The 14,786-nt window shown below is 39.7% G+C and overlaps 1 protein-coding gene across 6 annotated transcripts; it reads left to right on the top strand.

The window, feature by feature from the left end:
• Nucleotides 1–1,084: 1,084 nt before the first annotated feature.
• napepld (N-acyl phosphatidylethanolamine phospholipase D) lies at nt 1,085–11,978 on the top strand. Of its 6 annotated transcripts, none has more exons than XM_079454684.1 (6): nt 1,262–1,419; nt 3,493–3,787; nt 4,549–5,195; nt 5,265–5,379; nt 8,642–8,780; nt 11,042–11,978. In XM_079454684.1, the coding sequence occupies exons 1-5, from the start codon at nt 1,304–1,306 to the stop codon at nt 8,768–8,770; spliced, it is 1,302 nt and encodes a 433-aa protein (XP_079310810.1). In that variant the 5' UTR covers nt 1,262–1,303; the 3' UTR covers nt 8,771–8,780; nt 11,042–11,978. The 6 variants fall into 6 exon arrangements, with proteins under 6 accessions (XP_079310809.1, XP_079310810.1, XP_079310814.1 ...); XM_079454688.1 differs by lacking the exon at nt 1,262–1,419 and adding an exon at nt 2,859–2,967; XM_079454686.1 differs by lacking the exon at nt 1,262–1,419 and adding an exon at nt 3,022–3,306.
• Nucleotides 11,979–14,786: the final 2,808 nt, after the last annotated feature.

Below are 14,786 nucleotides of genomic sequence, written 5' to 3'. Positions count from 1 at the left end.
CATTCATTATTATTATATTAAATTAATAAACAATAATAGTAATGGCAATAATATTGATGGGATATTTAATGCACTCATGCCATTTTTATTATTACTATGTTCACAGAAACACGATTGAGATCACATATTGACCTTAAAACCCTTTTTATTCATGTCTGTTAACACTATTGTAGAATTAAAAGGAACTTATAATATATATTAATGTTTAATATATTTCAAGTTGTTTGCTTGTGTTTTATACAATAATGTTTTTGATAAGGAAAACGTGGCAGAAGATTACGTGTAAGTGAAGAGTTTGGTTCGAAAAATGAAATCATAAATGATGTTTTTTATTAGTTAGGTGTTAGTTAGCAGTATTTATTTAGTTATTTACGTATATCAGTATATATGTATGTATAGGTCTATGTATATAGACTATATATTTAGTACATACTGAATGTGCCCTTAAGCACAGTACGCTTAAATGAACACTTAAAAGCCAATTGTTAAGGAGATTGTTGTTCAGTGGATTAGTCTGAGCAATAATTGCCTAGATGAGGGTTGTTTATCTGCTGTGCTATATATGAAATCTGTCCAGCCTATGATAGGATTATCCACCCAGAAATCTGTGATGTACCACTCTGAGTTATGTGGGATAACACAGTGTGCATCTGTTTCTCATAGACCTGCTGCTGGCCTGCCTGGGGACATGGGCTCCTCCCATTGTGCAAGAGTTCTTTGCGGTTATTACACAACATAACACTGAAATAAAGTTCAGTAAGTATCCGTGACTCGAAGATCTGTTACCCAGATTGCAAAATGCAACTGGAGGTCACCTCTGGGCAGTCACTGCAAGTTAAAGGTTTAGTCTTTTAAATGTGTTTTATAGTTTAAGTCTATATGTGCTCAAGATTTTAAGGAGAAATATTGAAATGCTGTAACTGTAAAATATTTGTAGTTAAACATGCTACAGTCTGCTATTCATCTAAATAATAAACCCATTAGAAGTGTCATGGGATTTGTAGAATTATTATTGGCATTTTGTATTGACAACCTTAAGTACTGTAGTTATGCGAAGTTAGGTGTAGTTGCAGTATTTGACCACAGGAGGGCAGTGTACGGTCGAAAGCAGCGCGTTTTGTACATACGTTATTTCTCAAATAAATGACAGCATTAATGTGCTTTTCAGCACAAATGCACCTTTGAATCAGGTTAATTTAATTTTCAGCTGAATTTGATTCCACGCGATAAACAAAATCACAGACATGCAATGCACGTGTGTCATGCGGAAGTGACGACCTACTCGACAGAGCGTTTGAACAACATGCTCATGCTGCGGTATGCTATCAATAAACTGACAGCTGCTTGTAAACCTTCAATAGATTTGCAGGATTGTGTTTACATCCTACTGGTGACCAGCAGAGGAAAACACAACGAAAGGTGACGTACACGCAAACATATTTACTGTGTGTAAAAAAACACACAACGTCCCTCTCCCTTCATCTGCTTTCTTGGTACAAATGCAATACACGTTCTGTTTGCAGATTACTCTTATCAGTGTTTCATTTCGTTGTGGTTGAGGTTTTTTTGTTTTTGTATAACTGTATTATGAAGTAAAGCCAAGCATCGTCACGTGATCCCCACCGTCTATTGCGCAACAGTAACTTGGAAGGGTCGTATAGTCTCGTGTTTATGTTTTACATGACTTAAGAATTATTTGGGACCATTTGTATTTAATTTGACCTTGACACATATTTTGAGTTGTATGTATTACAGTAGCAAGCATAGTGATATTTTGTAATGATATTTAGTTAGACAGGTTTGCCAGGTCTGATCCTGTCATGGCCCTAAGCCACGCCTACAACTTAAAATAAACAACTTTATTTGTATTGTTTACTAGCATCAGTCATGGAGAGATTTGCCTCTCTTTTACCATGAAAACGGAAACTGCTCACTACGCCTTTCATCTAGCAGTTTTATCACATGTAGAATATAAATTGTGTAGAGTGAAATATTTAAATACAAGTATTTCAGTTCACTTTGTCAAACAATTATTCAATCAGTTTATTTCCTATGTATAACCCAGCTATCATATCTGTGACATTCAGGCTCAAGTCTTATATGCGATTAGGAGTTGAATCGTTCATTTCAACGTGGTTTCACACTTTGATGTGATTTTATACTCATTTCGTATTTGAGACATCATTTGTACTGTATACTATTTGCAACATGAAGTATGTTTTAATGTAGGAAATAATTCATTTCTAAGAATGCCTTTGCTGGGGGTTTCTCACGGACGGGCTCGCCTTGCTTAAACTGTGGCACGGCTGACCATTCGGGGTATATGTGATGGGGTATATACAGGTGCTGGTCATATAATTATAATATCATCAAAAAGTTTATGGAGACAGCATGTGTCTTCAATATTTAACCTTTTCACAATATTCAAATTTTCTGAGATACCGAATTTGGGATTTTCCTTAGTGGTCAGTTATAATCATCAAAATTAAAAGAAATGTGAAATATATCAGTCTGTGTGTAATGAATGAATATAATATACAAGTTACACTTTCTGGATGGAATTAGTGAAAGAAATCGATTTGATGATATTCTAATTATATGACCAGCACCTCTACATCCTTATCCCCACGTGGATTGGTTTAGTAAGTGGAGTTTCAATATTATACCGCAGGATGCCAGTGTAGCTCCTACAATTCATTCATGTGCATAGTTATATATATAAATTATGCTTTAATGGGTCTTCAATAAAGTGACCATCGACGGCCCACTTGCGTCTTAAGTCCCACCTACTTGCGGTTGGCCCGCCCATCTGCACCGCCGCTTCAACAAGCGTAGTTCTGTAATTACACTACAACACCACTAGAGGGCAGTTTAAGGACGAACACGTACACCTCGCTTTATTTACATCTTCATTACTGCGAGACCCTACCAGCACAGATACAAGCTGCGTTTGCATCAAAGCCGTAGGTACGTAACCTTACATGTTAAAAACACGAGTTATGTATCTCTGTATGGCAAGACGCATCCGCAAATGTCAGCGCGTATTAATGACAACACGCGCGTAAAAGTCAGCGCGCCTTGCGTATGCGGTTACGCGTCAAGTACAGCAACCTCATTCTGTCGCGTTTGGTTGTGCATTCAGACTTCTGTCTAGTTCACATGACGTAACATAAATGTATGCAACACGTCGCTCTTCAAGGTTTTAAATGTGAAATGGTGTATACGACGGTGGGAAATTGAGTTTATCAGAATGAACAATAACGCAAAAGTAACGGAAGATAGCAGGCAGAAGTGCGATAACACACTGTAAGTGTATTTCATATTTCACTTCTCATACTATAATGTCTAAGATAAGTGAAAAGATCAAGTTGTGTACGTAATGGCAATGACAAACACTGTATGATCAGTTTTTATTGTGTAATGATGTGTGCAACAAATCTGCAACTCCACTTCCTGTCTGTGAGCATTGTTTTTTGCGTGTGGTTTTAACAGGTTTTCGTGCAGTGCAGCTGCAGGCAGGAAGCCCATGGCAGAGGGACCTTTAGTGTGTGAAGTCAGCAAGCCGGATGGAGGTCACACCATATCACCTGACCTCGAGACGAGTGACTCTAGTGAGATGAACGACCCGCTGGATTACAGACAAAAGGGAGATGTGACATGTTCCAAACGGGACTCTCAAGGGCGCTTTCTGAATCCGTGGACTACATGGCAGTTTCCGTCCTACAGCACCATCCTTCGCCTCTTTCTCATGGAGAAGAACAACAGCAACGTTCCCAGTGCCAAAGAGGTAACACTTTTTCAATATAAAAAATTATAATATAGGTCAACAAACAGACCGGAAGTTAACTTCGAGCAAGAAGTGTTTCTGATGAAATTGTCTGTAGTGAAGCGAGATCATCACTTTGAAATAACATTATATGAACCCAAGTTGCACTTCTGTGTAGAGCACATGACTCACACATATAAGTAAAGGGCTCTCATTTTAGTTTTTGGCGTAGGACATTTTGTGTAGAGCAATGTGTATGTCAATTGTTGCAAAGCAGTTTTCATGAAAAGTATGCATTCATTTAAACATAGACAAAGCAGTTAGGTGGACAGAAGGTGATGAAACTAAATTACCAGAATAAGTAAAACAGTGCATGTGTCTTAATATATGACAGTTAGGTCAACCAAGGAGGAAGCCATTTGTCATAGTGTCAAGGAACTAAAACTTGAATGGTGCAGAAGTGGTTTATTAAGAGACCATTGCCATCTAGGCCAAGAGTCATGTTGTTTTTAATTCAGGCTCAGTAGGACAGGTTTTATTTTGTGATCTTTATAGTTACATAAATGTATCCAAAATGAAGAACAGATTTACTGTAGTACATGCAAGTAATGTATATTATCATTACATAATTGTCTTCAAATGCAGCTCATGACTTTGACATTGCTAAGCATCATGAAGTGTTTAGTCTTAATTCTAAAGTGGAATGGTACTGTGGCACAAAGTCGGTTCTCAACATTATTGTATATTTGACAAGTTGTTTTGCCTGTTTTTTCTGTTCTTAGGTTCTGGACCGAGAACTTCCTGTTCACAAGCCATATTTTGTCCAGAACCCAGATCAGTGCAGGCAGACGGGCTCATCTGTGCACGTGACATGGCTGGGTCATGCCACTGTGCTGGTGGAGATGGATGGACTGGTGCTTTTGACCGATCCTGTGTTTAGCCTGAGAGCCTCACCGATTGCATTCATGGGCCCGAAGCGTTACCGTGACCCGCCTTGCACTGTTCAACAGCTTCCTCATGTGGACGCGGTGGTGATCAGTCATACACACTATGATCACCTTGACGCAGATTCGGTGACCGCTCTTAATGCTCGGTTCGGTTCAGAGCTGCACTGGTTCGTGCCACTCGGGCTGGCAGGATGGATGCAGAAGGCAGGCTGTGCGAACGTCAGCGAGCTGGACTGGTGGACGGGCAGTCGAATTCCCGGTCGTGACGACTTTACTGTGTTTTGCACGCCAGCGCAGCACTGGTGCAAACGCTCGCCTTTGGATGACAATAGAGCATTATGGGGAAGCTGGGCTGTTGTGGGCCCTCGTAACCGCTTCTTCTTTGCTGGAGATACAGGGTACTGCTCATCGTTTCAGGAGATAGGAAGACATTTTGGACCATTTGACCTGGCTGCTATCCCAATTGGAGCGTACCTGCCCAGGTACGGGTGTGCATAGGCAGAAAAGTGCATTAAATGAGGTGGATATTATTCATGATGTCATTTGTTTAGAGGGATCATGAAATCTCAGCATGTGGACCCAGAGGAGGCTGTGCAGATCCATGTAGACATCAAGGCGAAAAACTCACTGGCCATTCACTGGGGGACATTTGCTTTAGCCTATGAGGTAAGACACAGGCTATGTATGTATGTATGTATGTATGTATGTATGTATGTATGTATGTATGTATGTATGTATGTATGTATGTATGTATGTATGTATGTATTAGAGCCCGACCGATATATCGGCCGGCCGATATTATCGGCCGATATGAGCTAATGGCATTTAAATCGGCATCGGCGTTTATAACGGCCGATAAAACATGAGAAAAAGAGTCTCATGCTTCACTCATGTTATGAGTGTTGCATAGTTTGCCCACCAGAGGGCGGTCTGCAACTCCCCAGTTGACAACAGCGGCGTCGTTCGAACGGGACGGCCGAGACCTTTCCAACGAGCCCGGCCACGCATCGCTGCGACCTTCCCTCGCGGAGATACGGACCGAAACGTCGGCCGTTTTCAATCCGGAAATGGCGCCTCTTTCCCGGATCGGCCGGCCCGGCGAGCCGCTAGCTTGAAACTCGGCTTCTTCCGCCGGGTGCTGGCGGTCTCCGAGTCTGCCCAGGTCAGCCCGCTGCTCGGGCAGGTTCCCCGGGTGAATCGCGGGACTAGCTGGGACTCTCTTAAGGTAGAGCTGGCGAAAACAACTTTGTCGTTCGTCATGTGAAATGATTGTAGATTTAGTTCATACACTGCATATAAAAACGGTGTGATAGTTCTAGCTAACGGTCCTATCATTATCACTTCTAAATATTCTGTAACATCACTTACAGCCGCTAATGCATTGCTATATTAGATTAGCCACAAAGCTAACTAAAACCATGTTTATCAGTGGAAGAACGCGAACGTTAATAAGAGGTCAAACTATAACGTTAGCATTTAACTTATTCTAAATATATCTGCAGTGTTTCCCACATAATGACCGCGTATCTGTGGCAGGGGGCGCGTGTAGTAAATGACTAGAAGTTATGTACAGCGTGCCTCGAAAAAACAACTGTTACGTTATTCTAACGCTAATCAAGTTAAAGATTGCCTGTTCATTCATTCCTGCCAATATATAATAATTAATTCCTGCTCATGCACAGACAGTTGTGTAAGGTTACAACGTTAGGGGAACTTTATCTAAAGGTTACAACGTTTTGAGAACATTCTACATTGTTTTAATTATATTTTGGTATTATTTATTTATTTTATATTTATTTATTGTATATGTAGCTATACATTTAACTTATTTTAATTTTATTATGGTTTTGTGGAATATTGAATTTGTTTGGTATAGCTCTTTTACTTTAACTTTAACTTATAATTTATTTACAGTACACACTGTTAAAACCAGCTTCAACTGGAAGTAAATAAAAGTGTTAAATGTTTAAAACCAGACTGTTTTGTGATCATTGAAAAATATATACTTTAAATGTGCAATTGTTTAGTCATTGAGACTGTAATCTAAGGCTTTTTTTAACATCCCTTCTGGAAAATGGTTTATACAGCCCACATACCTAGAGCAGGCAGATATTTTGCTATTGAATGTTGTGTAAGTGCAGTTTATAGGAAATGGGTCTAATATGCAGTTTATTTTCAAAATCAAAATATCGGCTTATAAATCGGCTCTTTTCAAGTTAATATCGGCATCGGCATCGGCCCCCAAAAATCCATATCGGTCGGGCTCTAGTATGTATGTATGTATGTATGTATGTATGTATGTATGTATGTATGTATGTATGTATGTATGTATGTATGTATGTATGTATGTATGTATGTATGTATGTATGTATGTATGTATGTATGTATGTATGTATGTATGTATGTATGTATGTATGTATGTATGTATGTATGTATGTATGTATGTATGTATGTATGTATGTATGTATGTATGTATGTATGTATGTATGTATGTATGTATGTATGTATGTATGTATGTATGTATGTATGTATGTATGTATGTATGTATGTATGTATGTATGTATGTATGTATGTATGTATGTATGTATGTATGTATGTATGTATGTATGTATGTATGTATGTATGTATGTATGTATGTATGTATGTATGTATGTATGTATGTATGTATGTATGTATGTATGTATGTATGTATGTATGTATGTATGTATGTATGTATGTATGTATGTATGTATGTATGTATGTATGTATGTATGTATGTATGTATGTATGTATGTATGTATGTATGTATGTATGTATGTATGTATGTATGTATGTATGTATGTATGTATGTATGTATGTATGTATGTATGTATGTATGTATGTATGTATGTATGTATGTATGTATGTATGTATGTATGTATGTATGTATGTATGTATGTATGTATGTATGTATGTATGTATGTATGTATGTATGTATGTATGTATGTATGTATGTATGTATGTATGTATGTATGTATGTATGTATGTATGTATGTATGTATGTATGTATGTAATAAGTGGGTGTGAAAAGTTTCATAACCGCTGCTGGACATTGTCTCAACGTTCGGGGGGGGGCCAACGAACAGGGCCCCCCTCCTTTGGTCAGGTCAGGTCAGGTGTGTGCATCACGTCAGTACTCTTACCAGAGTTTGCAGGCTGGCTGCCCATGTATTTATTCTTTGAGATCTGGCTGGGTTTGAACCAGCAACCTCTGATACCGTGAGGCAAGGCTCATACCACTGAGCCACAGATCTCTTGGTTATGCATGTGTTGGAACTTATACTTCACCTGTGACTTGAATACAGAAAGCTGTTACAGAAGGAAAGAGTTGTACCTTGCTCTTCAACCTTCAACCCTGGAGATCTGGCTGGATTTGAACCAGCAACCTCTGATACCGTGAGGCAAGGCTCATACCACTGAGCCACAGATCTCTTGGTGATGCATGTGTTGGAACTTATACTTCACCTGTGACTCAAATACAGAAAGCTGTTACAGAAGGAAAGATATGATGGCTTATTAAACACGAACCAAGAGATCTGGATTCGAACCGGCGACTTCTGATGCCCTGAGGCAATATTTAGACCAATGAGACTAATCACCCAGCAGCACAAAAGGTTTCACTTTATTGTCTTTAGCCATCTTTTCTCAAGGCACTGTGTCTTACACTGGAGTGATTTTATGGCACGACTTGACAGCTTGGACTCAAACCTGGACCTGTTAAATATATGTGTACAGTATGTCCTTGTAAATAAAATTAACATATTGTGATTTAAAGCAGGTTTTGTGCAACACAATGCATGTCATTCAAAAGGTTTTCCAGCCATCCTTACTGCCGCCCAGTGGCCATCGGTACATATTGCACTGTGGTATGACTAAAGCTCTGTTTTGTTTATTATCTCTCTTCCATTAGCATTATCTTGAACCTCCTCGACGTTTGCGTGAAGCTATGGTGAATCATGAACTGAATCCGGCTCTGTTCTTCACACTTGGTCATGGAGAATCACGCCTGATCAACCAGGATGCAGACCCTTCCATCTAAATAAAAACCAGTAATACACATTCAAAACAAAAATGCTTAACTTGTAATGTGTAAATTTGCTGTTATAGATGGTCCAGTGGCCGCACTCTGGATTTCATATGTCATCAATATATGTTTATAAAATGATTTAAACTTTGGTAAATATCCCATCTATCCCCTGGCTATAAGAAAATAAAACTGCTACTGAATTGAATTTGTTTTGAAGATCTGCTAGCCATTAGAATAACATTTTAGTTTTTACTTGCACCATTGAAAGACAGACGCGGCTTAAATTACTTTGTTCCAGTAGCTCACTTGGTGGAGCATTGCCTAGTAACACAAAGGTCATGGGTTTGAACGTATACGCTAAATGCCCTGTAAAAGCAATTCTGGATAAAAGCAGTGTAGCAGTTGCTCAGCTGGGAACTTACCTTAGCAGGAAGCGGTTGCAGTAATTCCAAAATGCATCACATGAACGATCAAACCTTAGGAAATTCACTTTATTTGCAATTGTTTAATAACATCATTCCTCAGATAAAAATGCAATATTACAGGAATATACAGCAGAGATTAATTTAAAACTTCCTGTCGAGAACCATACAATCTAAAGATATTTTTTAGTTTTTATTTACTGGTAGCGTGCGTTATAAGCAAGACACACTCTGTCACCAAAGACAGACTGACAGATACAGATACAAACTGTACAATCACTTATTTACAAATCCAATTTTTTGTCGGTTTTTCGTTTCACTTTTTTTCGAAAATAGGAGTAGAAAAAGTGATTGAATCTTCTGATTTATGTGGCGTATTCTTTTTAAAATCTAAATGAACAAACGAAAGATCGATTAAATGAAACAAAAGCGTATCGGCGAAAATAGAGGAGGGAATGACAGACCATGCAGACATGTCACAGAGGTTTAATTACACCTGGGCTCTAAAGTCGGTGGTCCAAAATGCTAAATAAATGACCTCTGTGTTCCACGAGAGACCCGAATGACCAGCACTGATGCCTTCAACATCTACCAAAAGCACAATACGCAACTAATTTTAATTCAGATCAGAAATCTCAACGCTTCCCATCGCACCGCCAATTAAATAAACGAAAGCTGGTTGTGTGGTCATCGAAATAAAGTGACCGAGACGATCTGTTCCAAGACTGCCCCTGTTGTGAACCAATCCAGCAAGAAAAATTGCGTAACATGGTGGTGCTATTAGGGAATAGAATCCCTCAGTCCTTTCACCCATTAGAGAAAGAGAGAAACAACCAGGGCCAACAAATCAAACCCAGAGCTTCTTGCGCCCAACCAGACCGGATCAAACATTACGTCCTTCTCTGTGGAATGAATTCAGGATGTGATAATGAATAAGTTAAGAATATTAAGAATAACTACGTTCACTTCATTCATACATGGTCATTTGTGCAATTAATACTCTTTTGAGCTCCTCCTCCAAATCCTCCTCCGTTCCTCACTTTTTCTCCCTCTCGTGCTACATTCGCTGGTTGGAACTGGAGGCAGGGAAATGCTTTCGCATTCATTAGTCCCCAATTCAGTTTGCAGCGCCATCGGTGCACTAAAACGGCCTGAACCAACCTGCATGAAATTATAGTCCCACCTGCTGAAATGAAACTATGGCGAGATTGACATTTTGATTTTAGGGCGAAATTAATATTTACACGACAGCTAAAATCTATACTTACTTGGATTATGTGTATGACGTATCAAATTAAATGTGGTTTAAATGTGCAAATCGTGATTATTGCATCACCACCTTAGCTTTTATCATTAAAACTCGTTTACACACTACGTTAACTTATTATAATATCAAATTAACAGTCATATAAAGGAGGACATTGGAGATACGTGCTACACAAAGGTTAAACCAGAGGGCAAACATTGCACCTGTCCAGGCTTTCTCTGGGTCAATGGTCAACCACTCGGTAAGCACCTTCAGTCTTACATGCAAAAGTTCCATAAAAGCACACATGAACCCAGAAACCCATAGACAGGACTCCATAACCAAATACTTAAAACTAACTAACCCAAAAAATATTTGACAATGTAAAAAACCATCTGTGTTCCTTCATTACTGGGTTCATCCAAGTAAACCGATCACAAAGAGACACAAAGATGTAATGCGTTTCGACAACGTTCCACTGCGGCTCATTAACTAAGGATCGTTTCCAATAATAGAAGTAAACCAGGGGCTGTAACATTTCCAAAGGCTTTGAGCTTATAATCTATTCATGTATTTTTTACGTCATCTATTTTAATAATTCTCTTTTGTTTTTAGGAAATCTTGCTTATGCTGCTACAGAAGATGAACATAATGCACGTCACGACTGATTGCAGTCCATCACTGGACTGATTCAAACTCCTTATGAAATACCCACCACACATAGCATCACCGACTTTGGCTGCTCCCACCCAATTGCGAAACATCCAAGTTTCCATTTCATAAATATTTCTCACATATTAAAATATATAAAATAACTTCTGATTCTCTGAGAGGAAAAAAGCTACATTTAAATGATTTGAGCAGAAAAACACCACTGAGCAACTAATAAAATATTCAGTCAGATATTTGGTACAAGGCCTGAGCGTACACAGCACTCAGTGTTTCTGTTCATCTGCTGATTGGCATTTCATTCAACACAGGGGCTGATTTTGTAGACCTAAAGCTTGTGGCTTATCCAGACTGCTCAGTCGCTCATGGGGAACGTGAAGTGTCCGATTTGAAAACGGCAGCTCTGAACAAGCCCTCCATTAATCTCATTGCACTCCTCCCTCAATAAATGCCCAAACCATCCTGTCGTCGTACAACTGGAGTTTCAAAAGCAGCTACTGCAGTGAATACGAATGATTTACTCTATATTTCTCTATCGTAAATGTTATTTCTATCTATACAGATAAGTCACTACATACATTCTCAAACACTGTTGTGTGTAGCCATTCTAACCCTGACATTCAGCAGATATAGATGAGTTTATACGTTTTCTTTTAACTCTTTTCTATAGTCTATAAAAATATACAATCATTGGCTAATGAAGGGAGAGTCTTTAGACTCCAGCATTTCCATGCAAATGAAATCACGTGATAGAAAAAAACAAGCTTAGACTTAAACCTCTGATCAGTTCACTATCCATTCCAAATGCAGATTGTCCATAAGACTTGAGAAATGACACATAAATAAAAAAGCCTCGATCACAAAAAAGTGAATGTCAATGGCCAACAATCCACGCAGTCCAAAATCAAGTCTGTTAACCTGACATGGATGTGTCTGGGGGGAATGTAATAAGATTTAGCTTCACTGTGATGGCTGCTGCAGGAAGGAAAAGAACGGTGAGTGAATGAAAAGGTAAGAAGGAAAAGAGCGGAGAGCAAAAGAGAAAGTGAGGGCTGCTCTTGCGTATCATGCACCTTTCAGCTGGATGAGCACAAGATATGCAAAATCACTTTCGCACCAACGAGACGTTTCTCTCCACCTCTATTTACACCTTCACGTTTCGTCTGACCCGTCACCAGCATTTCCTCCATGTTTCATGAAAACGAAATTAAACGAAGTTACTGGAAAGCTTGGCACACCCAAAAAATCCTCATGCAGAAGAAATTGAAACCAACAGAAGAAAAAAACATCAAACCAAACTGACCCGCACAAGATTGTTAAAATATTCAATACTCAAATTCACCCCATTTCAAGTATGACAGGTTTTTTCAATTTAAAGTTCTGCAACTTAATACACAACAGTGAATATATTCTCTCTGGATCTTAGATTTTTGTACAGCTGTAGTTCTGAAAGAAACTGTTGTACAGTCAAAGTTATTGCATTGTTTTTGCATATCTTGTGGTATGCAAGCACATACGCATGCACGCACGCACGCACTCGTACTGCATATATACTAAACGGAAATACTAACACGCTCGACTATGCATTCGCACTCAGTTCTCCACTGTGCATATACTAAACACAGATACACTCGACGCACAAACGCACATACACAACCAAGGCCTCGAAATGTGTCTGGGGCAGCCTCACAATGACACATGGCACGTGTGTATAGGAAAAATGGGAGTGCGGTGGCGGCTTTGGAACAGAGCAGGTGGGTTCTGGCTACATTTTTTCCCCAATTGTCTTTTTCACACGCATTGCATTGCCCTCAGAGCAGAGATCTCCTCTAAGCATTCAAGAAACTCGCAACCGAAAGCACGTGACCAGTCAAAGAAAGATGTAAATCAGGATTTCAATGTCCAAGACCTGGAACAAAACGCCAGGAAACAGCAGGACGCTCCGTGTAGAAACAAGTCAAGCGGACGAAAATAGTTCGTTATCTATTCATCTATGTGAAGAGAAATTCATATAGTAATAATATTCTGAAACGGTAACAAAAACTTGTAACCCAGACATACACAGAAAGACGGCTGGAAGCGGATTGGGCAGGTTTCATTTCTCATTAATGGGTGTGTTTAGGGGATGACTTTGATCTCACGTAAGCAACATGAGTAACTGCTAACGCTTCAACACCTTATTTGCATAATCGATAAAAAAGTAGTTCTGCGTGCGAACTGCATGGATACAGTGATAAACCCAGCAGAAAAAAAATATCCTTAACAACAGTAATAATAATAATAATAACATTAATGGATGACGGCCATGACACTGCTGACGTTTGTACGTTCATAATGACTTAATCATGGTAGTATATTTAGCCCTGTGTGAACTACATTACTGTTTTTGAAATGATGCGCTACGCTTCCTGAATACACCACGCTTCCTCTGCTCAAAGTGCACCTTAGCTGACCTTCAGAAGCTTTGCTGTGCAGACTGTCTATCACTCTCACGATCGGCTGAATGTTTCTGGAGATCAGCAGTGAAGAAACGTCAGTAGTTTCAGAGCGTCCAATCCATCAGCAGCATTGGAACCGTGTGACCTATCAGTGCTACCTGCGTCCAGGTGAGTTAAACTACTCATTTACAGCTCGCGAGCTACCGATAAACAACATGAGAGAGAATGAGTCCCCTGAACACACTGCAACCTCTGACAGGAATAAATAAATAAATAGCTTTTTGTCTGTAAGAGGCATTAGAGTCACAACACCGCATCTGGCATAAACGTCCTTCAATAATAATAGTAATAATAATAATTTAAAACAAACAGCATCGACCTGTGTGCAATTCAAGATAAACGATAATAGAAATAGAAAATGCTGGGAAGAAGGGAAAAAAAACGCAGAACAGTGAGCGCCTCTGGGAGGCCACTGATGCAATGACCTTTACCTTTCCCAGCTAGCAGCTACCTGAAAGCTGTAATGGTACACAAAAGAGAGAAAGGGATTCAGAAATGCAGGGAGTTCTGTTCAGTCTTTCAAAGCCGTTTCAACAAAACAGCAGAAAATTATGGGAAGAACTCAAAATAAAAATCAGACCTGTAAAAGGTAAGGGGTGTTTGCAGTCGACGCTTCTCCTGACGTATGGATGATGGACAGCCCCGTGAAAAGTGAGACAGCTGTTATATCTGAGTGGGCATCATCTCTACAGTTTGTCCATTTAGTCTCTCTGAGCATCCCTTGAACCTGCAACCGCTCCTGGACGGCACAATTCCCGACACATACCGCTCAGCACCACACATCTGAACCGGATGGGGCCGAGGATTCGCACAGACGACTGCAACCCCACACAGGTCAGCGCAATCCTACTTTAACCCCCAGGCACCCACCGACGGACATACAGTATTCCATTCATTGGGTAACAGCGCATCTTTTCCCACGATTCCCTGTTTGGTCAGGGCTGTTTTTTCATTTCCTTCTTACTGCAATCAAGGTTGTGAGAACTGTGAGGCACTTTAGAAACACACACACAAACATATACACTCGCCTACTCGCTCGTGCTCTCGCAAACACACGGACGAACTAAAAACCGACTCGCTCTCAGCTAAGCAGAATGGCCTTATACCCCTACAGTAGGTACACGCAACGGTCAGACTGCGGGACGGCAGTGTCCTCGGCGAGAGTTGGGCTAAGACACAGGAAGTCCTCCGTG

This window comes from Barbatula barbatula (assembly GCF_947034865.1).
Source record: "Barbatula barbatula genome assembly, chromosome: 4".
Classification (NCBI taxonomy): Eukaryota; Metazoa; Chordata; class Actinopteri; order Cypriniformes; family Nemacheilidae; genus Barbatula; species Barbatula barbatula.
This window is presented reverse-complemented; position numbering and strand designations above follow the sequence as displayed.